The sequence below is a fragment of the Accipiter gentilis genome, chromosome Z, assembly GCF_929443795.1.
Source record: "Accipiter gentilis chromosome Z, bAccGen1.1, whole genome shotgun sequence".
NCBI lineage: Eukaryota > Metazoa > Chordata > Aves > Accipitriformes > Accipitridae > Astur > Astur gentilis.
The window spans coordinates 34,333,309-34,358,896 of record NC_064919.1 but is presented as its reverse complement, the minus strand read 5'-3'; the positions used below and the strand labels follow the sequence as shown (position 1 = coordinate 34,358,896).

Sequence of the window (25,588 nt, the reverse complement as noted above, 5' to 3'; positions counted from 1 at the left end):
CAGAAATGTAGAACAAGGATTAATTGTATTTCAGGTTGATCCTGGGTGGGATACCAATATGAATACCATAACATTAACAATGGATTCTTATAAAAAGGGAAGAAAAGTCACATAGCATTCAATGCTTGCAAAACAGCACTTTTCAATTTTCTTCATTTGTGTAAATGAACTGTAGTGTTAATATACTGATTCATATGCATTTAGTACTATAGTATTACTAACATAAAACTGCTGATGTAGTATTACTAAACTGATCAATAAACTACTGCTTGGGAGTTTGTAAATACAGCCTCTCACAATGGGGTGTGTTAATAGAGTTGTATGGATTTGACATTTTCCTTTTCCTCCTTTTGTGCTTTCCTGCTGTCACTGACATTGTCATTTTGCAGTTAGCTTACTGTGCAGGCATCCCAAAGAACCTGCAGTGGACTGTGTGAATATTACCATTAGTTGCTATTTCTTGGAGCATAATGCTTTTTAGGATGATAAGGGGGAGGGCCACATTCATAGGATCGCGGGTGTCACCAGTGCTGTTGAACTCAGTCCTCTGTTGTGCCAGGCAATGCAGAGCAGATATCACAGACAGAACAGCAGGCTGCCTATGCTGCGTACCCTGCACATGCCTCAAAAAGCTTCCTGGTACAGCCTAAAGGACATGCAGGCTGATTATATAGTCACAAGCCAGAGCCATGGATCCAAGAGAAACAGTAGCTTCAGGTGATCGGAAAAGCACATCACACTCCATTGTACAAAGCAGAGTTGAAAGAACATCAGCATCTCTCCACAAATCTGTCCTGAAGGGAAAACTGTCCTCTGAACCCAGTCTAAAATTTGGTGTTAAGTCTGGCTGTGTTGCCAGGATGCACCAGAGGCATCCACAGCAATGTAAGGCTCATGTCACAGAAGTTCTGTCTTGGTCAGCTCCAGGAGAGGTGTGGGGAATGGTAACATTCCTCACATCATTATTCTATAATAATATTAAAATAACACACAGTTTGGTGTGAATTTGTAAATAAACCATGAAATGGTTCATATGCTAACAATTCAGAGTTTCTTGAATCTGATACAATGGCACTTTTCTCCTTTGCTGTACAAAGAGGATCTTGAAGAGAGAGAGCAGCACACTGAAAGCCAATCACTCACACCCACATGTGCCTGGGCTGCTTGCCAGGGCATACCCCTGAAGTTCAGTCCCTTCAGTCCACAAGTCTGAACACTTCATTCACCTCTCATCCTCTTAATTGTTTGAGCACATCATTCCCATGACTACATGTCACAGGAAAATAAAAAGAGCTTGGAGTACCTCCTTCAAAGCATACTCGAGAATACTTGTGCTTTAGGCAAGGAAACATGAAGGATTCCCTGGGCTGACAGGGCAGGAACCACAAGTGACCATGTCATAAGCCATTTCTTATATCAAAGACCATGTATTTTAACCTTCCTGCCCAAGTACTCAGCTGAGATACCGCCCTGGGGAGGGCTAGTTCCTTTCTCTTTACAGGTGAACAAGATGCAGAGCTCATACCCTGCTGTAGGGGAGGTTCACCCTTCTCGAGAGGGCTGTAAGGATACCAAAGCGACCGACACCACGAGGGAAAAAAGCCCCGCGGGGACAAGCGGCGGTGGGGCAGCGGTGCCCTGCCTTGCAGTGGCACCTGGTGGCCCTGCGGGAGATTACACCCGCGGCGTGGACAGTCCCACTCCCTGCCCCCTGCACGAGCAGGATCGGTGGGCTCGCCGGAGGGTTTTTGCCCGAATGTTTTTTGCTGCTCGGGAAGGCGTGCAGGGGTGTTGAATATTGATATCGGTTCTGAGAATGCGGTTGGCTGAAGCATCATGGATGTGAATTCAGGCTAATTGACACCGGATGTGTTGACCATGAAATGCATCCACAGGGCTGAGTCAGTCCCATCATCTCTCAAGGTTATGTTGCCCCATCTGTTAACAAGTGTCTGGGACAACTTCACAGCAGGTCCCACTGTTGTTTGGGGCATTGGGATGCTGATGCAGAGAATACTATTTTGGGTATCCACAGTCACCCCCGCTACTTGTAGCAGCCCAAAGGACAGACCCCGTATCTCCCAAAATTAGGCTACCTCCACCAATCCACCCTGGACACCTTTTGTGCACTACACCTGCCATCCAGCCCATGTCAGGGCAGATCTCAGGGCCTTCTCTGAGGACATACCAGGGAGGGAAGCCAGCTGTGGGTGTGTGGTCCTGCTCCATCACATCACCGTTGGCTCTAGCATGGTGCCTGACCCTCTCCAACACTAAGAAGCTGAGGTGCCAGTGAGCAAATCAAAGCTTTCACTAAGCAGTATTCCCACTTGGAGCAAGCAAGAGGCCAAGTGGGCTGCAATCTTGTGAGGCATGTCCCTGACTGAAAGGGTTTGAGGTGGGAGCTAAGTGGGTCAGATCCCCAGTCCCCCAGCAGCAAGTGGTATTTGAGAGGAGAGGAAGTATTGCCCATGATCCTGGGTTCAGCGTTCAGTGCCTTTTTGGGAAGACACATTTCTGTGTCTCCTTTTCTCTCCATTAGCAGCCAAGCACTTACTCCTGATTCCTCTGCTCTTCCCCTCAGTAGACTTGACATTTACATTCCACAGGGAAATGCTCCAAAATCCCATATTTTTGTGGGCACTGTGACAGTCTGAGTCACTTCTGTGCAGAGCCACATGTGACAGAGATAAAGGAGAAATCATTGTCAGAGGGCTGAGATTTGACCCCACACTGCCAACAGCTCCCTCTGAGGAAATACTGTAACACCTTTGACCCTACAAAGCATGGGTATATCTGGGCCAAGCAAAAAAAAAAACACCAGCCCCCCCCAAAAAAACCACAAAACCACCAAACCAAAAAAACCCCAACAGCAACAACAAAAATCACATATAAGAAATCTACTGTTTCGCTTCCTTACAGACAAAATCAAGGTCTCAAAACTGGACTTTCAAAGTGGCAGAGTACTCAGAAGTTTCCATTTCAGATATTGAATTAGCCTCTTTTCCAAAGAAGATGTTCCTAGCAAGGTATACTCCAGGAGGACATATGCTTGAATCTGCAAAGAGCCTGGAAAGAAGTGCTGCCAAGGAAAATCTCCTCTGGCACCTTAACAGTAGATTTGGCCACAGACAGGGGAAATGCCCTCAGGAAGCTGACTCCTTCCATGCAAATGAGAAACATCTTTCTGGTGGCTTTTCCAATAAGTACAGGTATTAGTACCTTTACATAGCAGCTTGTGAAGAGGTGCAGAACAGGTGCAGTACAGCCTCTGGCTGCTCACCACTGGTGTGGTCTTGAAAGGCAAAATACTGCCTACAAGAGTGAAGAGACAAGGAATCATACACACACTTTAGGCTGACTTCACGGCAACTGTATCTGCTTCTCCATAAGTGTAAAAATTTCTATAGCCTTGCCACTTGCCATAGCACCCAAATCACTGTTGCTGCTCCTATTGAAAGAACTCTGGATATCCCCACCCTGTGCTCGCCAACACCCTCAGAGCTAGTTTCCTGCCCAGCAAACTAATTTTTCACTCTAGAGCAGAGCCCTGTTGTCAGGTAGCAGGCATGCCTTTTGGACAGGTGGGAGAGGGGATGCTGGAACAGCTCCAGCATGGGGGCATAGAAACACTCCAGTAACCCTGCCCAACAAAAGTTGTTGGCTCTGCAGTCACCACCATCCTCCCAATATGCCACCCAGTATTTGAATTATCTACAGTTGTCTGTGTCCTGGTGATCTCACCAGCTCTCACACTGTGGGCTGGTGTTTCAAATGTTAAAGAGCCCTTACTCTGAATTTACATTTATAGTATTTTGATGACATACAGCAATTTCTGAGTAGTATTACATTACATTACACTTACTATAAACCCCTTTGCAACGTCCTAGCAGTATGCATGGGGATTTAGGATCCAGGGACTCACAGTTCCTTCATGCTTTCTTCTCTGTTACCAGGTTACTGAACAAATTTCCCTGCGCTGTTGGACATAGCTTTAATTAGTTTTGATTAGCAATCCTACCGCAGATGGCACAAACTGCGTCACAGCTGCACAAGTGAGTTTGGTGTTTGTGTGAACAAAGTAACATTGCTACATACAGAGGTGGGGACAGTGCGTATGCAACCGCCTATTCAGTGCAGGGACAGTGTGGCAGCAATTTCCACCACGCCTGCTGTTTTTTGACAGTCCTTCCTGCAGCAGTGGGGAAAGACTGATCATTTTCTTAAAAAAGGATTCTTAAAAATCCAGTAATAATAGAAAATTGTGTGGACATCACCTTCCATCATCTCTGAGCTGGGCAGGCTCCAAAAAGGTGAGTTCTTGTTCAAGAGTGCTTGCATCTGTTTCCTTCACTCACTAAACCTAGGTTTAGGTCATGTATTTAACAGTATTTGCTACCTCAATAACTATCCCTGTGCAGGATGCAAGAGGTGAAGTGCTGTTAGGTGGGCTGTGCAAGCATGTAACAGGGGTAACTCTGACTGCAGTTAAACTACGCTCCAGTCACGGCAACTCCTTGCCTTCATTTGCATCTCTCCAGCTCTGTGGAAACCTCAGTTGTAGACCCCTACAGCAGCGGGATATCCCTCATAACAGGACTTGCATAACAGGCACTTCAAACCATGTCACAGGTGTGGTAACCCTGATCAGGATTACCTCCTCCTGATTCCATATGCACAGGAGCAGCAACCCCTCTCCCCCCCTCCAGAAGACAGATTCATGTCAGCCTGTCTAATCCAACTTGCCCTACCTTAAGAACAGCTCGAAGTTGTCTTCCAGAGGTTTCCAGGTGCATTATCAGCAAGCTTAGTTCAACCTTCACACCTCTTGGCCACTATCTTCTCTGCCTCTACCAAACAAACCCTGAAAAGCAACACCAATTTCATTCCAAAGCACAGCTGACAGTCACAGCTCCCTGGGGAGCATCCTTGCCCAGTAGCAGCCAGCACAGAAAGCTGCTCTGCCTATCTTGGGGTACTCCTTCCCTTCTGGGGCAGGATGACCCTGCCAAAACAAGAGCAAGTCTTAATGCTGCATACCATGGGGCATCTTAAAAACAGCTCTGTGGTGACAGCCAGTGTCCCTTAGGGCACAGGGCTAGCTCCTCTGCCCATACAGGCTATCTGTCTCCAATCTCACCTGAAATCTTCCTTTCATCTTCTTTCCTACTCTCTCTGGTGAGTGACCATCCCATCCCACCAGAAGAAGAGCCCTGTTGAACAGGTTGGCCTTCAGCAGGAGTCTGAGAAGGGGCAGGGAGCAGAGTCTATCAACAAAAGGGTGTTACAACAAGCCTCCCTTTCCTTTGGACCTGCCCTAGCCACCCCAGGTGATATTTCAAGCCTTTGCTTCCTATTTTTAAAGAGTCGAGCCCAGCAAGCAAGCACTACTGAGCACGGAAAGTAACCCTCCCCCACTGACAATGGTCCCAACAAAGCTGTCTTGCACACCTGTCCCCCATGCCTTGACAGCCCAAGGGTCTGGGAACAGCTTCACTGTGGCATTCACTCATTTGAAGCTGGAGCAAGGCTTTTCAACCAAACAATATGTGCAGTCCTTTGGTCACACCACCCTCCAAGTGACCCACAACGTGCAGTGACAGTCAAGATGCTGTCCCTGTGGCTGTTGCCTACTGCCTGGATTCCTGGTCACATTTGGGCTGTGGGCTTTGACTCTAGTCATTAGGCCAGACAGTCCAATTCTGACATCTCAGACAGAAGAAGGTTTTTATTTAATTCCAAGATTAAGTCTTTTTAGGCAACGAAGGGGCCTTTTCCAATCAGAGTTTGAATCTACATCCATTATTATGGGGGCGGGGGTTGTGTGTATTACTCCCACCACTGGAATGGATCTTCTTGGGTTTCTGTGGTCTTTGCACAAAATACTGGCATGGAGAGAAAGGATGTGTTTTTGCTGACTCTGGGAAAATGGCAATCAACCAAATGCATCAGTAAGGAACAGTGAGTAATAGCTTTAAATGCAAACAACTGTTAGCAGCACGTTTTAGTGCATTAATAATTTACACTCCATGGAAAGTTTAATTTATGCAAAGTGAGAGTTTTGTGGCATAGTTACAAAAGGCACACATGATCCTGGGGTTAACGGATCTATAGCGAGCCTATGACTCCTCCCAGGAAGCCATACCCTGACTGCCAATTCTCTTGGTTTCATCACAGGTCTTGCTGTGCAGTTTGTACAGTGTATTTCTCAGTGTGCCAATGGCTGGGACAGGGATGCAGTACGAGAGCATTTCCTCGCCCATATAAAGAAAAAAAGGTATTCTGATGCCAACCCATGCTAAAGAAATAACCAAAACTGCAAAGTGTGCACACCAAAACATTCAGAAAGGTTGCCAGCAAAGGGGAAAAAAATACAATTATCTTCCAAGGCTCATGACCCTGGAAGGCTTGCTGGATTATTACCAGTGCACTGTCACTTCCACCTCCAGGTTGCAGCTGCTGCACCTCAAGCTGCCTCGGAACCTGCCCTGCCCTGCCGACTGCAGCAGCCGGTGTCCACTGGAGGCCCAAGGACACCCCACCATACAGAAGACACACGCTGGTGGGCCAGAAGGAGCTGGCTTCTCTGCAAGTAACACACAGCATTGAAAGGGAGATTGACAAAGCTGCCAAGCAGCCCTGGAGCCTGCAGCAAAGCCCATCAAACAGACATAGCTTTGCTTAGGCTTCCCCAAACCTGCTGTGTACACCATGTTTCAGTCATCTGAGCCTACTGCCCCAACTTACTCTTCCCAGCCTGGGGATCCATGGGACCACAGACCTGCATACCCAGGGCACCCAGAGCCCAGGAAGGTTGCTCTTCTGAAGCCATCAGAAAACAACATGCAGCCTCTTGCCATTTGATGTGGCTTTTTCTGTATCAAAGACTACCAGACTGGCAAGTCAAATGCTCCACAGGTTAGAGATGCCAGGTGTTTCCCCTGCTCCTTGGCAGAAGGATACAGCCTCTGGCTAAGTCTCTTTTGATGGTGCTTTTCCCAGACTCTCACCTCACTCCAGGTTCAGGATGGACAGCGAGTGAAAGGAAGCAGGAGAAGATAACTCATTTGTGTGTGTGTGTGTGTGGTTTTGGCATGGGACTGGGAATGCAAAATGGGTTGGGCTTTGTGGTCTTGGTGGTGTCCCAACCTCCCATAATATTTCAGGGCAAAACCGCTAGTTTTAAAAAGACCAGTTGCACAAATGCTCATCATTCTGCTTTAATTTGCAACCTTAGAAATCTTCAGGTAAGTTTTTTCCTGCAGAATATATGTGCATGTATTAAACAAGATTGCTTTCAAGATATTTGATTGATCAGATGCAAAATAACTGTCTCTATGACCTATCTTTTTCCAAGGTGAGAGAGTTAAGAGATCAGCAAATGGCTGTAGGTTTTTAATAATTAATTCATTAACCCTAAGTTTAGGAGACACACTTGAAAACAGGGTCTGCACATGAGGGTTCAGTAACAGTGGTTTAAAAACACTTATGGCAGAATGTCAGCCAGTGGGACACAGCAGCGTATGTCAACACCACTCCACACTACCTGGTCTTCCACCCTTTCTGCTGCTGGAGAAAGTGAACCTGTTAAGGGAAATCCAGGTGACCTCTTTTCCTCCATTAATTACACAGAGAGAGTCTGGCTTTAACCTCAGTCTGTTTTTTGCTGTCAGCCTCCACAGAGCTGTGCAGTATGTGGCTCTACTATGTCAGCTGTATGAAACCACCCCACCATTCACCTCATGCATACACAGTAGTGACACGCTTTTCTACAGAAGCATACAGCAACCCTCATTGTATTTCATGTTAAGCTAATGCCATGCTGCTGACAAAACAGAGCATCACATGCTTTGCAAATGTGCTTTACCAGCATCAAGATCTTTGGCTTTCTTTAATGCCTGCCACAAGGAAGTTTTTTGGCTTTGTTTCTCTGCAAAATGCTGAATGAGGGAGGAAAGCTAGGATTTGACCTCTGAAACCCACAATGCACAGTTGTGCACCCACAGCATAGGATGAAGGCTTGTCTTGCATTGAAATGAACACAAAGTCCTCCTTATATTTCTTTTCTCTAATCACTTCCCCAGTCATTGGCTTGCTGTGCATTTTCTGGGGTAAATACTCCATTGTGCCTCTAATGTATGCCTAGCACAGCAATCTCATATGATCTGCTCCCAACTGTGTTAACACCCCCACCCCACCAGCCCCTCCTAAAGGAAATGCAACAAGGCAAGTGTATTGGCTAACGTCAATGTTAAGGAAATTTTTGAAGAGTAAACGAATATGCAAAAATGAACCTATCTGGGAAAAACAGTTTGCCAGAAAAACAGTGGCCAGAAATCAGAGGAGGAAAGAAAATTTGAACGTGAAGTGTGTGCACACTTGGGATCAAAGTGATGAGGCAGGCAAGCCCCCATCACTGGAGTGCTGCGGGAAGTGGAGGAGACAGAGCAAGGTAGGCAAAGGATGGGTCCAACTGCACAGCACTCTGCCATGGGACAGGAGATAAGGCTGTCAAGGGCTTGTGTGTAATGGTCAGGGGATGGACCAACACCATGGGTGGTGTGGGCGCATCTGCTGCAGACCAGCTTATCAATAGGTGAAGCAACTCTTACACAGTTGGAGAAAGCCTCATGATGACAGGACCAGTATTCCCAGGGGACTTTTCCCACCAGCAAGAAGTTCTGGAAGGGCCCCTGGGTGGGACACAAAAAATCCATTGGGAGTGAAGCCAATTGGGCAGCACCTCCATAGGGGTGGAGGGGCTGCTGCACTACAGGCGGGATGCACAGGGCAAGGGTAGCGATGGAGGGCAGGGTCAGCCACAGCCCAACAATCACCCAGCAGGTCCACAGGGATGAAGCAGGTCAAGATTGAGACAGAAGTACAGGAAGTTGGTCAGGGTCAGCATGGTGGCCAGGCACCGGCATGGCACAGCACAGCCTGGACAGGGACTTGGGACCTCAAAAGCTGCTCTGGCGTGACAAGGGAGGCCCCAGGTGACGCTTTCCCCAGCTCCTTCTCATGCTCACCCTAGCTGCTTCCCTGCAGCCTGATCCCAGGTATCACTACACCAGGTCAAAGCTGACCTTGAGCACAGGCAGCCAGACCCCAAGGAGGACAGGGAGGAGGCTCAGGCCTCTGACACAGCAAAAGTGAAGTGGAGAAATGTCAGCAAATGCTTGCAGTGAAGAAAACACACACCCCTTGTATTTTGCTTCCCTACACGACCAGATGCCGTGGAGGATGACAGGCACAAGGGCACAGGTACCTCAGGGGGAGCTGGTGGAAGGCAGAGGCTGGAAGCAGATCGGCCAGGGGAGTGTGGTAGGAAGGGTAAAAGCAATCCCTGCTCCCATTTGTCCATGCCCCAGTCCTGATTTTCCTCATGGAAAGGGAGAAGGAGGACCATGTCCAGGGCTAACCTCCAGGGTTGCCTCTTTCCCTAGGCACTCCCAGCCCCACTGGGACTGCTGCAAATTCCCAGAGACACCTCCAAGCTGAACACAGGCATATTCTGAAGGGGCAGTCTGGTCTCGAGGTTTTGTATTTCAGATGCAAATGCCACTGCAGGCTCAGAGGCCGCTAATATGTATGACTCCCGTGGGAGCTGCTGGATATGGGTTTAGAGGAATAAATGCCAGCCCAGTAGAAACTGTCTTTGTGTCTTACATCCTGCAACAGGGGAAATCAGGACAGCTTGTTACCACTGTGCAAGAGGTTGGGACGCATATACTCATTCAACCAGAATCAGCTCTTGTTGGAAATACAGCTTTTCACAACTGCTTTGCTATTGCCTTTCTAAGGCAAAAAGAAACCGAAGAAGAGAGGGCTGTGCATCCAAGATACACACAGGCCAGCCACACAAATTAGATTCCTCTGTTGGCTAGAATTACAAACCTGTACATGGCAGGAAGTCTAGCAAATCAGCTTTAAAAAAAAAAAAAAAAAAAAAAGAGAGAGACTGGTCAGCTGCTTCTGCTTATTCCTCCTCAAAGCAGTAGGGGGAGAAAAGAGATTAACTTAAAATTCACGCTGGTCAGTCTTTCCTACACTTGATTAGCCTGCACAAATCCTTCCCGTAAGTCTCCCAGGGAGATGTTCACTAAGACCTCCCTCCACCCAGCACAGGAAAAAAGGCTCTAGAGGGTGATGAAAGACCAAGAGACCAAATTTAGGTTGCTCTGAACTAGCCAAGAGCTTAATGCTTATCTTCTAGAAAGGATGCATTGTGAGAGGATCTTGTGAGGCTGAGTGACAATTATATCACAGCACACCTTCAGCCAACTGCTCTGGGGACTCATCTTTCTACTTTGTATAGCAGTCAACAAGGATGTTACCTCTTATTCAACACCTGCCACTGACCACTTGAAATTTCAGAATGTGGGTTGTAAACCAGTTATTTCAGTCCTCCTTTCCCTGCCACTACACCAAAGTAAAATGGGGGACAATAATGCACCATAAACTGAGATCAATATGCCTCCTATCCTTGGATAATATCTATCTACCAGATTGCTCAGGAAGCTCAGGATCTGACAGATTCCACCACAGAAACAAAGAAAAAAAAATCTTCAGTTGTGTAGCTGTAGATATTCTGTGCCATCCTAGGAGCAGAAACAGAGATTGATGGTAATGGGTGGGGACTCAGCAGTTCACTCTGCAAACGTGGGGTTTATGTCCAGCTCTCAGTCCTGATTTAGGGAAGTCTCTAAGTTAATGCCACTTTACCAAAGAGCTTCATTTATGGAGCTTAGTTTTCATTTGCACAGCAGACCACTGGGGAAAGAGTTTAAGACATGTCCAACAGATGCTGTGTGCCACACTGGCAAAACACTAGTGGTGAGAAATTTCAGTGGGACTGTTTTGCTTAATTGAAACTAAGTACATGCTCATAGAAACAATGACCAATACTATATGGTTTGTGGCCACAAAACTGCTCTTTCCCTTGCTAGATTTAAAAGTAATAAAAAATTCACCAGCTGTTTGATGAGGAAATTTCTGGTAAGGTAACTTTTCCAAGGTAAGTAAATTTTGCAGCTGAATTTCTTGGTGTAAATGCTATTCACATCCTTCCCCATGACTACCCACTCATAAAACAGCCAGATGCTTGACAGCAATTTTAAAATAACATGCTACAAGGAACAGTTGCATGGGAATTACCAGACAGGTGAAAATCTGCTTTTCCAGCAATGTGAAGAACTCCGTATTAGTAGTGACATCTGCCTCTGTCATCACACATGGTCACATGTATGCATGACTGTACCTCATCTGAATGGCTCCACCCAGACAATGCCATTTTGCAGATCTTGTGGAAGTTGACTCCTCCCTCGACTGAGGTTGGAAGAATTTGGGATGAAAACTGCAACAGCCTGCATACCAGGCAAAGGTGTGTCCTTTCGCAAATGCTGACCAAGACCACCAAGTTTTTTTTCTTCATCAAATAAAGTAATTTGGGGTTTTCTGTGTTAAAACAGGGAGGCTGCTTGTGTACCTCTACTTGTGCCTATTGAAGACTTTTCAGCACCAATGGACTCTCAGTTTTACCCCTGCCCTTTCAAGCACGTAATTCCACGTTTATACATGATTACAAATACTCGTCCATCATCAGAAAGGCAAGAAGGAAGTCAGATTGAGGCCAGCCCTATTTCTGGGGAGTGGAGATATTCATGTGCTCTGCGTATTTTTAGCAGAAGATGGTGGATAAATCTGAGCCAGCACGTTTTTCATTCAATCTGTCCCTGGACACTATCAGATGGTGGTTCCTTGTGCCAAGCACTAATGCACTTCACATTGGCACTGACACTGTGTCAGGACACAAAGCTTGCGAAGTCCCCGCTAAATCTGCTGATGCCAGGAAAACTGATAACAAACAGCTAGCCAGGGACACAGTCCCAAGTTTTTCTTCTACCACCAGAGCAGCACAGAAGCTGTACCAGTGCAATGATGTCAGCTCCTCTCTAGCTTGTGGCTATCAATGCAGCAAACGAGGGGCCTGGACTAGAAGAAAGGGGGTCCTGAGGCCATGAACACAGGTATGTATCTAAATATGGAGGGAGATCAATCTGCTTCATGGGAATTAGCTGTGTGCTTAAAACTGCGCTTTGAGAACCTTGACAACTTGTGTCTTAATGCTCAAACATCTGAACTAATTACAACTAATACAAATATAAATCATTATAAATCTAAATATAAATATAAATGTAAATATAAATATATATGTATACATATCACTTGGCAGGATGATTCTATTGTTTAGCACTCCTTAATACCCCTTGAGCACTGAACATACTAAATTCAGTCTTACAGGTCTACTTCCTATGGCTACCAATCCCACATAGGATAAGGCATCCACAAAAGAAAATTCCACAGACTCCTACAAATTGCTCACTCTGATTTACAAGTCATTGTGTTTATTCCTTGAATACAAGCATCCAAAATTCTTGAGCTGTAAAATTCCTGTTCCTTTCCACCAGGTGCCTCAGCGCCCAGGCTTCTTTCTTGGATTGCTCAAAGCTTGGTATCCACATGTCTTGGAGAGACGTCCAGCCAGGGTTTGAAGACGAGAACAAGAACGCCTCTGGTTTGGGGCAGCTCAGATGGTTAACGTGAGCCTTCCATCTCTGAGGCAGCCGTCCCTAGCAACAGAAAGAAATAAAAGGGGTTATTCAGAGACCCTGGCAGACAGAGAAGAAAGGTGCTATGCCATTAGTAAACCATCAAAACACGTCAGTGACATTTTCCTTCCCACTACAGGCTCTACCCATGTCCTTGTGGATGTCAGAGGGTCAGCTCTCCCCATAGTGTCCAGGACAAGGCCAGTCATGCTGACAACAGCCTGAGTCTCAGAGCAGGTCTGGCTGCTAATGAGCAGCACCAGCCCACCCAAATTTAAATTCTAAGGCAAGGAATTCTATTTTCATCATTATATTCTGTTTTCATCTTAAATATACACACACATAATGAGATTTTTTTAAGGAGAAAAAAACAAGCCATGAATCTGACCAGGAGAGCAAACTGGTCTTCATAATTTTCTTGACTAGAGAGCCACAAAAGCATGGGGAAGGAGTATCTGTATCTAACCTATTCTATACCTTTCCACAGTTGTATTTCTAACTCAAAGAGACGACATCTGTCCACATTTGCACCAGACTCAAACAGGAAAGCCTGCTTAAATGGAATGCTTACCAGTCTGCATTCCCCATCACTTCAGCTCACCTTAGTAACTTCAAATGCTTTCTTCATCTCCCTCTTACTGGCTGACCACATAGTGTACTGCTCAGACTGTGACCAGCTAAAAATACAGACTAATGAATATCGGACAGCTGTAGGATACTAGAGTCATTGACCAGTTCCATTACTGGACATAAAAAGTTTTTTGAGTTTTTTTCTCCACTGAGTTCATGGAGAGTTTAAAAAATAGCTACTGACTCTTGGTACGTAAACCTGGAAACCTTAAAGGAATGTGGCAATTAAAATGAGTATCCACCAACTCAGAAATATATGTGGTGAGAGTTTTTAGCTTCAGTCTAATTCCAGGTAAAGCTCTGTTTATACCAGCCAAATCCAGCACAGCTAGCAGCCTCAGGAGACTGAACAGCTCATGATGCCTTTGAACTGGTCTGCTGGTGTCATGGCTGGTACCCTTGCAAGACTGTTGGACCCTCAGTGCTGGGCTTCCTGATAAGACAGCCATTTCTAGCCAGTCTCTATCAGCATAATTTCAGGAGGATTAGTCCAGGAGGAAAAGGTCCAATTCCTCTCACAAACGCACAACCTGGCTTAAATATTGATGTTCCAATGTTTAGTCACCAAATGTGGCCACAGACAATGGCATGTTGTCACTACAGGTTTGAATGTACCCACACATATGCAGACCCAGACAGTCATAAAGTATTTAAGTCAGGAGGAACCTGCAGTGATCATCTAGTCCAGATCCCTCTTCCAAACACGTCTAATCATATCTAATTGCCTAGGGCAGCACTGAGTCTTAAAACACCTCCAAGGACAGAGATCCCACAGCCTCTCTGGGCAACCTGTTTCCAAATGTTCAGGTCATCTAAAGCAAGTCAGCAAGTTAGATTTCTCTCTGTAACCTGATAAAAACCTCCTCCCTGAACAATTCAAGCTGCCTCCTGCTGAAATGACCACCAGCTCAATGGTCAATGTGTATGAGCTCAAGCACTGCTGCAGCACAAGGGACACATGCTCTGGCCATGCACCCACACCTTCTGCCAACACCTTTTGACGTGCATGTTGCAATGGCATTGCAATACCAGTGGTTGTAGGCTGGCCAGAAATCTGGTAACCAAACTTCCTGGGACAAATCTGAGCCCAGTGCCATTTTAAAGCCTCTCTGAGACGTAAGGACAAAGTCACATGTACCTTTTCTTTCCTTCTGATGTTTTCCCACACTCTGTTACACACCATGCACTCAAAGGTGTCAATGTAGTTTTCCTGGGTGACATCTTGCACTCCCCATTTCCGTTCCTTCATCACTGTAAGCAGTCTTGGGTTGGAAATGTCCCCTTTCAGTTTCCATCGTAGGTAGGACTCATATTCTTGATCATTTGTATCCAGCATTTTGATATAGCGGGCCAGTTCCCGAGGGTGTGAAAAACTGGATACCAGGACTGCACTTTTGTTACTAGGAAGCCAGTCTACAATGCTGGGAGACCCAAAGTACACTGGCACCACTCCCAACTTCAGTGGCCGCCAGAGTTTTTCAGTGATGTAATCTTCACAGATAGCATTTTCAAAAGCAAGAATGAACTTGTACTGTGCCAGTATTTTATAGAAGTTCCCATCATCCATGGCAGTTGGATTTCTGAGATGCTGAGGAAGGTCTCTGTTATGTAGACATTCCCCGTAAGAGTCTACTTCAATGTGGCACATCAGCTCACGCACATAGCTGTCCCGATCAGAAGGAGGGTTGCAGTCAGACTGCACATATACAAGTGGTGCAAGCCTCTTCCTCAGGTTGTTCTTCATCTGCAGTGGAACCATGTACCTCAACGACTTCAGGACCTCTACACCCTCAAGGTACTGCGTGGTCAGTGGTAGGTGAGAATGGCGGCTAAAGGTTGCAGTGTGGTTGAATAAGGTGATGGTCGGTTCATGGAAGAGTTTGTAGTTGTTTTTTGGTGACTCTTCATGGAAAAGGGCCCAGTCATGATAGTCTCTACGAGGGAGAGGTAGGCTGTCTATACTGAAGTCAGTACCTAGACAAAAGCAAACAGTGTTTAGTCTGCCCCTGTCATGCAACACTAAGTACAATGACAGAGAAGTCTAGTTTTAATTTAATACCAGCCCTACAACCATCACATTTCTGACATTGTAAGGCAATACTGAAAAGAGAGCAATTCATGCAAAGACAGACGAGTCTTATGACAGATAAAACTGAATTTGGCAACAGAATAATCTAGAGAATGGGGATCAGTAGTTAATATTAGAAATGGTTTCCTTTCAGGACATATTACTTAAAAGGCCTCTCATTTCAAGGCTCACTAGGAATTTTATATTTTAATGCACTGAAATCAGACTAATAAGGTTCTGTAAATAGGGGAACAGATGGTATTGTCTCCATCTATGATGTGAGCAAAATGGTTACTGCAGGGCTCAATTTTGTTCTAGTACCAAAATAACAAAAAGGATGCTAAAAATATTGGACAAGGTTAAAGAGAAAAATTACAAGAATGACTTCAAGTCTTGGAAAGACATTGTACTATAGAGGCTCTGGAAACCAATCCATTTAGTTTATCAAAGAGAGAATTAAGAGATAATGTTATCACAGCTGCCTCCCAGCTACATAAAGAAGCAGCTTCTGGCAGAAGATGGCTCCTCAAACAAATGCCAATAGTAAAAGAAGAACAATGTCTCAACTCTAAAAACAGACCACTGCAGCTGCTTGCGCCTCCCCACAAGGACACAGAGCCTCCATAACAACTTTGGAAAGTTGTGGTGGAAGCTTTAGGACAAACCTAGAAGCCTTTTCTCAAAGTCTGATCTGTGCAAAACTGAATTCAAAATATCAGCTCATGAATCTGACACTTGCTTTCCCTTCAGTACTGCTGTATTACACTTATACAACTAGCCTTATTGCAGATTAAATGCAAAGCTGATGAATCTCTGTCAAGGTATTTCCTCACTGTCTTGTAACTGTTTTTCACTTTTACTTGTATCTGGTTTTTACTTAAGTACAAGCACTGAACACACAAAACTTTTAACTGGTATTGTCAAGCGAGGGAGGTTGACTGTTTTCGACTGAAGGGTGGTCCCAAGCCCTCAACACTAAAAGGACGAAGGCCTGTGCCACTTTGAAAAATGCTATTTGCTGCTTCTGGTTTTGACATGTTATAGTGATACAAGAAGGTGAGGAAAACTGGAAGTGAATCAAATTCTCACAGGGAAGCTTATAAGGCCTATCTGGTTTGAAAACACTTTGTTCTAAGTGATCCCCAGAAAAGAAGCAGCAGTGCATACAGACAATATTGAAAATGCTGTGGATTGAAATCATAGGACTTCAGCTGCAACCCTTGGCAAGGGTGCTCGCTCCCTCTTTAAGGTAGTATTGCAGGGAAGAGGGAAGAAAAATGCAGGAAAGAATGAGACAAGGAAAGAGATGAGAGAGTGTGGTGGGTTGACCCTGGCTGAACGCCAGGTGCCCACCAAAGCCGTTCTATCAGTCCCTCCTCCTCAGCTGGACAGGGGAGGCAAAATATAACAAAGGGCTCATGGGTCGAGATAAGGACAGGAGAGATCACTCACCAATTACCATCACGGGCAAAACAGACTCAACTTGGGGAAAATTAACTCAATTTATTACCAATCAACCAGAGTAGGGTAATGAGAAATAAAACCATATCTCAAAACACCTTCCTTCCACCCCTCCCTTCCTCCTGGGCACAACTTCACTCCCAGATTCTCTACCTACCCCCCTCAGTGGCACAGGGGGACAGGGAATGGGGTTTATGGCCAGTTCATCACACATTATTTCTGCTGCTTCCTCCTCCTCAGGGGCAGGACTCATCACACTCTTCCCCTCCTCCAGCATGGGCTCCCTCCTATGGGAGACACTCCTCCACAAACTTCTCCAACATGAGTCCTTCCCACGGGCTGCAGTTCTTCACCAACTGCTCCAGCATGAGTCCCTTCCATGGCGTGCAGTCCTTCAGGAGCACACTGCTTGAGCGTGGGTCCCCCACAGGGTCACAAGTCCTGCCAGAAAACCTGCTCCATTGGCTCCTCTCTCCACAGATCCGCAGGTCCTGCTGGAAGCCTGCTCCAGCATGGGATTCCCACAGGGTCACATCCTCCTTTGGGCATCTGCCTGCTCCGGCATGGGGTCCTCCACAGGCTGCAGGTGGATATCTGCTCCACCGTGGACCTCCATGGGCTGCAGGGGAACAGCCTGCCTCACCATGGTCTTCACCATGGGCTGCAGGGGAATCTCTGCTCTGGTGCCTGGAGCTTCTCCTCCCCCTCCGTCTTCACTCACCTTGCTGTCTGCAGAGCTGTTTCTCTTACATGTTCTCACTCTCTCTCCGTCTGCCGTTTCTGTGTCCCAGCAATTTTTTTTCCTTCTTAAATATGTTATGACAGAGGCGCTACTACTATCGCTAATGGGCTCAGCCTTTGCCGGTGGCAGGTCCGTCTTAAAGCCAGCTGGTATTGGCTCTGTCGGACATGGGGGAAGCTTCCAGCAGCTTCTCACAGAAGACATCCCTGTAACCCACCCCCCGCTACCAAAACCTTGCCACACAAAGCCAATACAGAGAGAGACAAAAACGCAACATGCAAAACTTACTAAACAAGGAGAAAATTAGGCAAAGAGAAACTTAAAGAAAAATGGTCTACAGATCAGAGCACATCAGAATGACTAATTCTAATGCAATGCTCAATCAATATCAGTCTAACAAGAAGACAAAAGGCTCTTAAGGATTAAAGGGAAGGTAACATCAGCATGTGCCCTACCCCATGAGATGAAGGAAATAAAGGCGCTTATGAGGGGATAAAGAAAGCACAAGACTACATTTACAAGCAATTTCAACTTCCAAACTACAAATTAGGAAATCTTATGTATGTGGCAAAGTGCAGAAGAGAAAGACAGGTGCTGTCAGAAGTTCTGCATCTAAGGAGACATCTTTCATTCAGGATTCATACTCCAAGGACTGAACGCTCCAGTGCAGAAAAGCTGGACATCCTCCTCCCTTAGGAACAACACCCCTGAGGTTCTGACAGCACGGCACCAGATCCAGCTCATGCTGACTCAGTTGCATTGCACTCACTACACGCAAAACTCTGTGAAGTACGTGACGGTGAAAAAGTGGAGTTGGGAATCCCTCCCAAAAGCACAGACAAAATCCAGCAAGTGGATGCCACATCTCACTTCCAAACAGGAGATGGTGGCACTTGACAAAGTCATCACCTACACCTAGGGGGTTCCCAGGCCAGGACAGTAAATCAGGACAAGCTGCGAAGGTGTTCCTAACAAAGCAGTTCTGCTCAAAAACATCTGTACCCCATATTTTTTGCATAATATTTTTTCATAAGCTTTGGATCATTCTTCTCTTGACTAGCTCACTGACCAAATATTAGGGGGAAATTAATGCAGTTTCTTTGGAAAGTGAAACTGTACCCTGATCCAACCTTAGCATGGAAATGCAGATGTTAGAGTCTTCAATCAGCAGGCTGTTTAGAGGGTAATTCTGGAACATCAAAATCTGCCTTTTTGCAGGCCCACAGCTCAGTGCATCAAGGTGGTTGGGGCAGGAGGTGGTGGTGGTGGTGGTGTGTGTGGCAGGGTTGTAGCTTTTCTGTATTGATGCAGCATTTTTTTTCACCTTCAGTACCACCTATGACCTTTGTCTCTGGAGATTTTAGCATTGTGAGATCATTTATTGTGGTTTAAAAATATTTTTGCATATTATTACATTTTCTTTACACAGTTCATAGCCAGCATCACTAGAAAAATAAAAAAGCTACAAGGAGAGTGTTTTGCCCAGTGTAAACAGTCCTTTTAAAATAAGCAAGTAAAGCATGTCCACAAGCCTGCTGAAAATGAACAATAGTCCTAATGTTGAAACAGAGTTACTACCAGAGACCAAAACCACCAGACTTTATAGCTTTCATGTGATGCAAACACAGCTTTACCTGTCTTTTATTGGGTCAGCTTCTCATTCCTTTGCTGTCATTCCTTCGCTTTCATACTTGACCACATTATTATCAACTGACAAAGCTGACCTACTTGGAGCTCTGAAAAGACTAGTGATAAGAAGTTTTTGGTTCACTGGTAAGAACCAAGCTAAAGGTCCTTCCTTCTTGTATTTCCAGTTCACCTGTATCCTGACTGAGTGAATGAGATTCAGGACTCTCTTATTTTGTTTTGTTTCCAGACAAAGGAGCTGAACCTGCCAGTCACAAAAAAGCATTTGGCTTTATTTTTCCACCTAAAACTCACTTTTTCTCTGAAAAGCAACCATAGAAAAAGAACAAAATTAACAAAATAAGGCCTACTTTTAAAAGATGCATCTTTTGTGTTTTGTAGACTCACTGTACAGTACACGAAGTGGGAAGTTTCTGAGGCGGCTGAGCCAGAGAAGCTCAGAAGTTGCACTAGCTGCTGCTCCCTGTGCAGAATCAATAGATTTCTTTCACTGCTTTCCATTTATAGTCTGCTAGCAATCTCTCAGCACATGAGGCAGGGGAGTTGCACAGTTACCAGCAAGGGCATTATTTTAAGACAAAAGACATGCCCAAGTGCAACAAAGGCCCTGCAGAACCTCTGCTAGGGGTGACAAGCTGGAAGACTGGAAAAAGCTGGCGCGATCTCAGACTGTCTTTTCATGACTTGGCAACTACAGGAAATTTATCTTTCCTCCCATAAACAGGGAGCACATGTGATTGGAAAGCAGCATGAGACAAGGCAACAGTCATCCCACAGATGTGCACCATCACTTTTCAGAGTCCTTTTACAGGGAACGTACGTCTCTGGATCCCTACTGATGGTATTCACCACCAGGCAAAGTTTAGCACAATGAGCTGTGTAATTTTCCTGCTCTCAGTGATTGCCACCTAGAATATTTAATCTCTAAAGGAAAATAACTGGGCAAGAGGGAAAGTTAGTCCTTTAAAAAGAAACAGATCCTTACCATAGAACAGAAATGCTCTTGTCATCTGATTGTGCTGGTAGGTCTTGTTGATAGTAAAGAAGCAAACATCCTCTCCACACTGACCCAGTCTCCCTGTCTCTCCAGTCAGGGGGGACCACCAGAGCAGGATGGGATAGTGATTTACATCAGACTCTGTCTTGAAGCTGCTGGGAAATTCCTGCTTCTTAAACTGAAAAGCGTGTATCTCCACAGGCTTTAATGGGCCACTGTGTAAACTGGAGATTACTGCCACCTTATTCTCTGAATTGCCCAGTTCAGTGATAACCTTCAGGGAAATAAACACAAAAATCACAGTGCATCACTGTCATTAGCCAGGACACCCACTTGACAAATCAGAGTTTAAGCATCAAGCGCTAACTAAGTCTGCATGTGAAGTTTCTGTCAATCAAAGTGGATGCATTTCACTGACCGCAGCCACCATCCAGGTGATCTTATGTCAGAACAGCAAAAACTTTAATTTGGATTTGTAAGAAGAAAGGAGAAAATAAATTTCTGTACTGAGATATGGCCACATCACACATGACTTAACAACACAACTTCCACTTTCTCCTTGGAAAAAGCACAAAACAGAGAACAGCCATTCAGTAGCGAGCTTTCTTCTGGAAATTAGCTGTAAATAAACCATGAAGTTTTCATGCCTCTGTGTGGCCATCTGTACTCACTCCTATTAATTTTTAAACCACTGACTGAATAAACCAGATGCAGACAAGTCTTAAAAGACAATGTAGCTACAACTTCATGGCTAGGTAGAGGAGAAAAATCTCATCTGTATGCAGAGAAGTGAAAGACCTTAAAAACTCTCCACCCATAGGATAAGCCTCTAACACTGCTCACCATCTGCCATGAGACAGATGTCCCCAGAAAATCTGGGGGATTTCTGGTGCCCAGGAAGCCATTGCTCTTTTCTACAGGTAGCACCTGACATAAAAGTGTCCTGGGGCAGAGAAGTCTGCTGAGCAAAGAAACAGAAATGGTGCCAGCATGTATTGCCACAGGACACATAGCTCCTGCTGTGCCCTTAGGGGCAAAGACCTTCCCGCTACCGTGCAAATGGCTTTTGTGCCTACACCTTCACATGCAGTGCATAATGGCACCCCAGGAACAGCTGCAAGAATGATGCAGGAACTCAAACCCACCAGACAGCTTTGGCCACAGCACTTTTGCTTGTCGGATGGCTCTGAAAGAGGATACTGGAAAGCAGGAGTGTTGTTTATATTAAGTTGTTTGGAAACATTTATCTTCCCTGATAGTTTTGCTGCATGCATTCATTTGGCTGTTTGCTGTGTCATTTGGTCTTACTGTGTAGCAAAACACACTGATAGTAGCTAGACTAAATAGGCTCTGTGCAATGTAAGATACTGGGAGAGCCCACACAGGAGGCTGTGCAAAGTGCATCTGTACAGAAAAATACAGGAACACTCCCACATTGGCAAGTGGACAAGTTACTAGCTGAGGAAAAGATTCATACATCTAATAGTATGAAAAGATATAACTGCAGCAATATAATTGAAGTCTGTAACTATTTGATGTCCAGGCTTCTCCAGGAACATGCTCCTTCTTTGCTTCCAAATTTTGCCCTGGCAGAATTTAAGGAACCTCTATATTTGTGTAGAATTTCTAGTATCTCTCTCTGAACTCCTGGGGATTGATACGCCGCAACTATATCAACAGCTCATGCGCTACAGCAGTCCCAGCACCAGGGCACCAAGTCTCACTGTCCAGTGAACACTCCCAGGTAAAAATCCCAGGTCTTAAAGACAATGTAACTACAACTTCATGGCTAGGTAGAGGAGAAAACTCCCATCTGCATGCAGAGAAGTGAAAGACCTACCAGACCTACCCAGGCAGAGGAAAGGTCTAACCAGCTTCAAATCTGCTTAGCTGTGGAGGTGCAGCGGAGACTCAAACCCTCCCAATAAAGGTCCTAAAGACCTGCTAGTGTTACTCCTGTGCTAGGGCAGCCATATCACCTTTGGATGCCTTGTTCAGACGAATACAACTGAAAGTGACCATTAAGTGTCAGTGACTGCCCTCCAAGAAATGGCTCCAATTTGGAGTAGGCAGCTGGCCTGGGAAACCTTCAGAGGTCCTCCTGCTGGCTTCACTGGAGTTACCTGAGGTACCTGTCTGAACCAGAGCCTCAGTTCAGAGCACAGCCCAAGTGGAAAGACATCTCTGGGGCAGACCCCGGCCTTCTCATGACTGAAGTCTCCTACAGTCCCATGACTGCCAGACAAGGCTGATTTAATTTGTCTAAAAGTTGTTCTCTTCTAACAAAAATCTAGGGTAACCTGCACCAGGCACAAATTAATATGCCTCCATCTTGATTTTTCTCTTATGCATTTTTTCACTGACCAGCTACTGGACTTTCCAACACTAAGAATGGCTTTTGAGTCAGGACTGATGGACAGATTTCCATTAGCACTTACTCATGTGCTCAGATTTCCCTGGTCTGTCTGCCACATTAATATGAAATGGGTCCAGCCTTGCCTCCCTGCCTAATGAGTTCAAACACATGAACAGAGGAGGCAATACTGGATGGAGGCAACACAACATGGCATGGTATGGTACACCACTCCTGAGAAACTCCTCCAGAAGCCAAGCAGCTATGCAAGAAAGGTGTTTTCTGTGCAATGTCACTTCTGGAGTCAGCTATTACCACCAGGCCAATGCTGCTGACAGAGTTTCTTTAAACACTCCTCTTAAAGCACACACTTGTACAGAAAACTTCTGTCACCTCCAATGCTCTCTCTCATCTGAAAGAACTGTGTCATACTTTGAGAGCAAGAGCAATCTCATGCATACACCCCCACTTGCCCCGTACCTGGAGTGTAACCACGAAGAAAAAGGCAGCTGCAAAGCAGAAGCAAGATGCCCACAGTTTCTTCCTCCTCATCCTAATCATGCTGCTCTGCCAGGCCTGCCAGAGCAGTTAGAGCTAAGTGTCAGGAAGGCCAGCTTGTCTGAAGTCTTCAGCCTTTGCTGCAGGGCTTTCCCACTCCATCCTTACTCTTCATGGTGACCGTTGCTGAAAAAGGGTACAGTATCAATAAAAAATCAATTGATCAAGATCAATCAATCTCCCTCAGCTCAGTGGTTAGCTTGATGTCTACCTGTAGCTTTCTGTAGGTGCCAGAGCCACATTTTGAGCCAGGTATCCAGAAAGTAGCCTGCAAAAAACAGCACTCTCATGCACAGTCCCAGGCATCTACTCTCCTTCTGGTCACCCTGGACTTGGGCATCCTCTCAAAGCAGGGTCACACATCCTCTTATCCTTGCAGTCAGCACAGAGAGACACTGATGGGCCTGGCTCAGTCCTGTGTGGGAACGCCAGCCATTTTCCTCAGTTTCAGATGGCAACTGCTGCTTTTCAGCAGACTCACAAACAGGTGAGGAATGAAAGACTTTCCTTTCCTGGCAAGCCCTGAAAATGCTCCTGGAAGAGGCACACAACTATCTGGCCTTGGGACTTACTACATGGCAGTCTTCTGGGACTTTTGTTCACCAGTGTATCTAGCCCAATGCATAGAGAAAGTAAACATACAGCATACACACAAATGCTCTCCACATCTACATCTGCGCTTGTCTGCCTCTTCTCAAATAACTCTCTCCCTTCCCCAATGATTTTTTTAGCCTTCACAGAGCCCTACTGTTTTGCTGTATGCTGGATTTCACTGTGTGAAAATCCCAACTCCTGACAACAGGAGTAGGTGCAAATTCCAGCTTCATCCTACAAAAAAAAAAAAAAAAAAAAGAGGATGGGAGAACAGTAAGACTTTATCTCTCAACACAGAGGAGTAAAGTTTGAAAATCTGGGTATTCTGAAATCTCAGAAAGCAGAAACACACAAAAATGTTTAATAAATTGCTACTTTAATTGCTATCTCTTTCAGAGATGTGCCTCGTGTAATTTAGGCTGGTTTTCCATGAAAAGAAGGTGTATGTGATTGTATTGTCTCCATATGCATGCACCTGCCAGCTTTCCCCCCATCCTAATCCCATTCACAAAGTTCCAAAAACCTGGCAAAGAGGGATGGGTCCCAAAACTACTGCCTGCTGTAGTACTACCTCTGTGGCACTGGCAGCTAGAGATAAAAAATTATCCTGTTTCTGCTTCCACTGCAACATGAGTTCATCCCTTCCCATTGACCTCTGAAGAAAAGCCTTTTTAGTAAAATCTTACACAAAATCATGCTGTGTGAGTTCTGCTCTGCATGGGACAGCTGCTTTTGAAGGTTTTGTGTGGGCACAGAAGTGCATGCCTGCCGGCTGAGCACTTCTCAAATCAGGGAGGATCTTTTATAAAGCCTCTGCATCTACTGTCCCTCCTGCATTAGAGCCAAAACGGGACATCAGGAGGGGAAGAAGCTGAATTCTGCCCACAACTGTGTTGGTGAAAAGTTACTCAAGACACATCCTGGAGCAGATCAGTATCTTTAACACCACGATTTACCCTGTGCACGGCAAAAAGTAAGACTCTGATGACCCACTGAATGTCCCCCTACCGACTGCCCGGTAAAACAGTTGCAATCCTCCCATTTTTAGGTATTCTTCTAGAGGGGGAACTGCCCACTCCATGGGTGTGCTGTACCAGTTGCCCCAGGCTATTGCGCTGGGTCAGGGCTTCGTTCTTGCACGTGCAGCGCGCAGCGATGCGGTGCAGTTCGCGCTTGCCGTGGGCCACACAAGGCTCTGTCCTGTCCCAACTCCGCTGGCAAAGATGACCTTGCAGCGCTCTCCCACCTCCGTCAGGGCGAGCGGAGGAGTTGAGGGAAGGAGGGTAAACCACCACCCCGGCTGACCCGCGGGAGCAGCAGCTCCCTGCAAATTCTTCCAGACTTCTGACCCGCTCTCCCTGCCGCCTCTCCCTCCAGCCCTGCCTCGCTCCATTTCTCCGGGCTCAGCATCCCCGCCGGGGCTGTGCCGCCCCTCCCCGCAACACCGCTCCTTCCCTTCCTGAGGCTGAGCCAGTCCCACAGCCGCGGAGAGGGGCTGCAGCTTCGGCCCTCCTCCCCGCCGCGGCACCCTCCGGTCGGGCGCCCGCCGCTGTACTCACCCCAAGAAAGTCGCTCCCGCCTCAGCGCCGCCGTCCCCCTCTGGTTGGGCTTGAGAGGGGTTGGAGGGTGTGTGTTCGGTTTCTTGTTTACTTTCAGTTTGCGCACCCACTTGGTGCGGGGGGGAGGCGGGGGGCGGGTGCTGGGCGAGGGCTGCGCCGGGGCCCGCGGCGGGGCGGCGCGGGTCCGCACTCCCTCCGCCCACTGCGCTGCCAGGCGCCGGGGGGCGGGGGGGGGGGGGAAGGTCGGCTCTTTTCGGGGTTCCCCAGGCTCTGAGGAGGAAATGCAGACGGCTAAGCGGCCGGAGAGCGCCATCGCTTCCCCCCGGCCCGACTGCTCTTCCCTCAAGTCCCGCACTGCCAGACCTCAC

At 46.3% G+C, this 25,588-nt stretch overlaps 1 protein-coding gene across 3 annotated transcripts; it reads right to left on the bottom strand.

The window, feature by feature from the left end:
- Positions 1–12,390: 12,390 nt before the first annotated feature.
- Positions 12,391–25,330, bottom strand: FUT10 (fucosyltransferase 10). 3 transcript variants are annotated; one of them, XM_049795562.1, is made up of 6 exons: positions 25,221–25,309; positions 23,279–23,895; positions 22,990–23,193; positions 20,145–20,430; positions 14,380–15,215; positions 12,391–12,632 (listed from the first exon to the last, which is right to left on the bottom strand). In XM_049795562.1, exons 3-6 carry the CDS (start codon positions 23,068–23,070, stop codon positions 12,408–12,410), a joined length of 1,428 nt encoding a protein of 475 aa, XP_049651519.1. In that variant the 5' UTR covers positions 23,071–23,193; positions 23,279–23,895; positions 25,221–25,309; the 3' UTR covers positions 12,391–12,407. The 3 variants fall into 3 exon arrangements, 2 of the variants coding, with proteins under 2 accessions (XP_049651519.1, XP_049651518.1); XM_049795561.1 differs by lacking the exon at positions 23,279–23,895 and having other exon boundaries at positions 21,302–23,193; positions 25,221–25,330; XR_007505103.1 differs by lacking the exons at positions 12,391–12,632; positions 20,145–20,430; positions 22,990–23,193; positions 23,279–23,895; positions 25,221–25,309 and adding an exon at positions 16,928–20,135 and having other exon boundaries at positions 15,134–15,215.
- Positions 25,331–25,588: the final 258 nt, after the last annotated feature.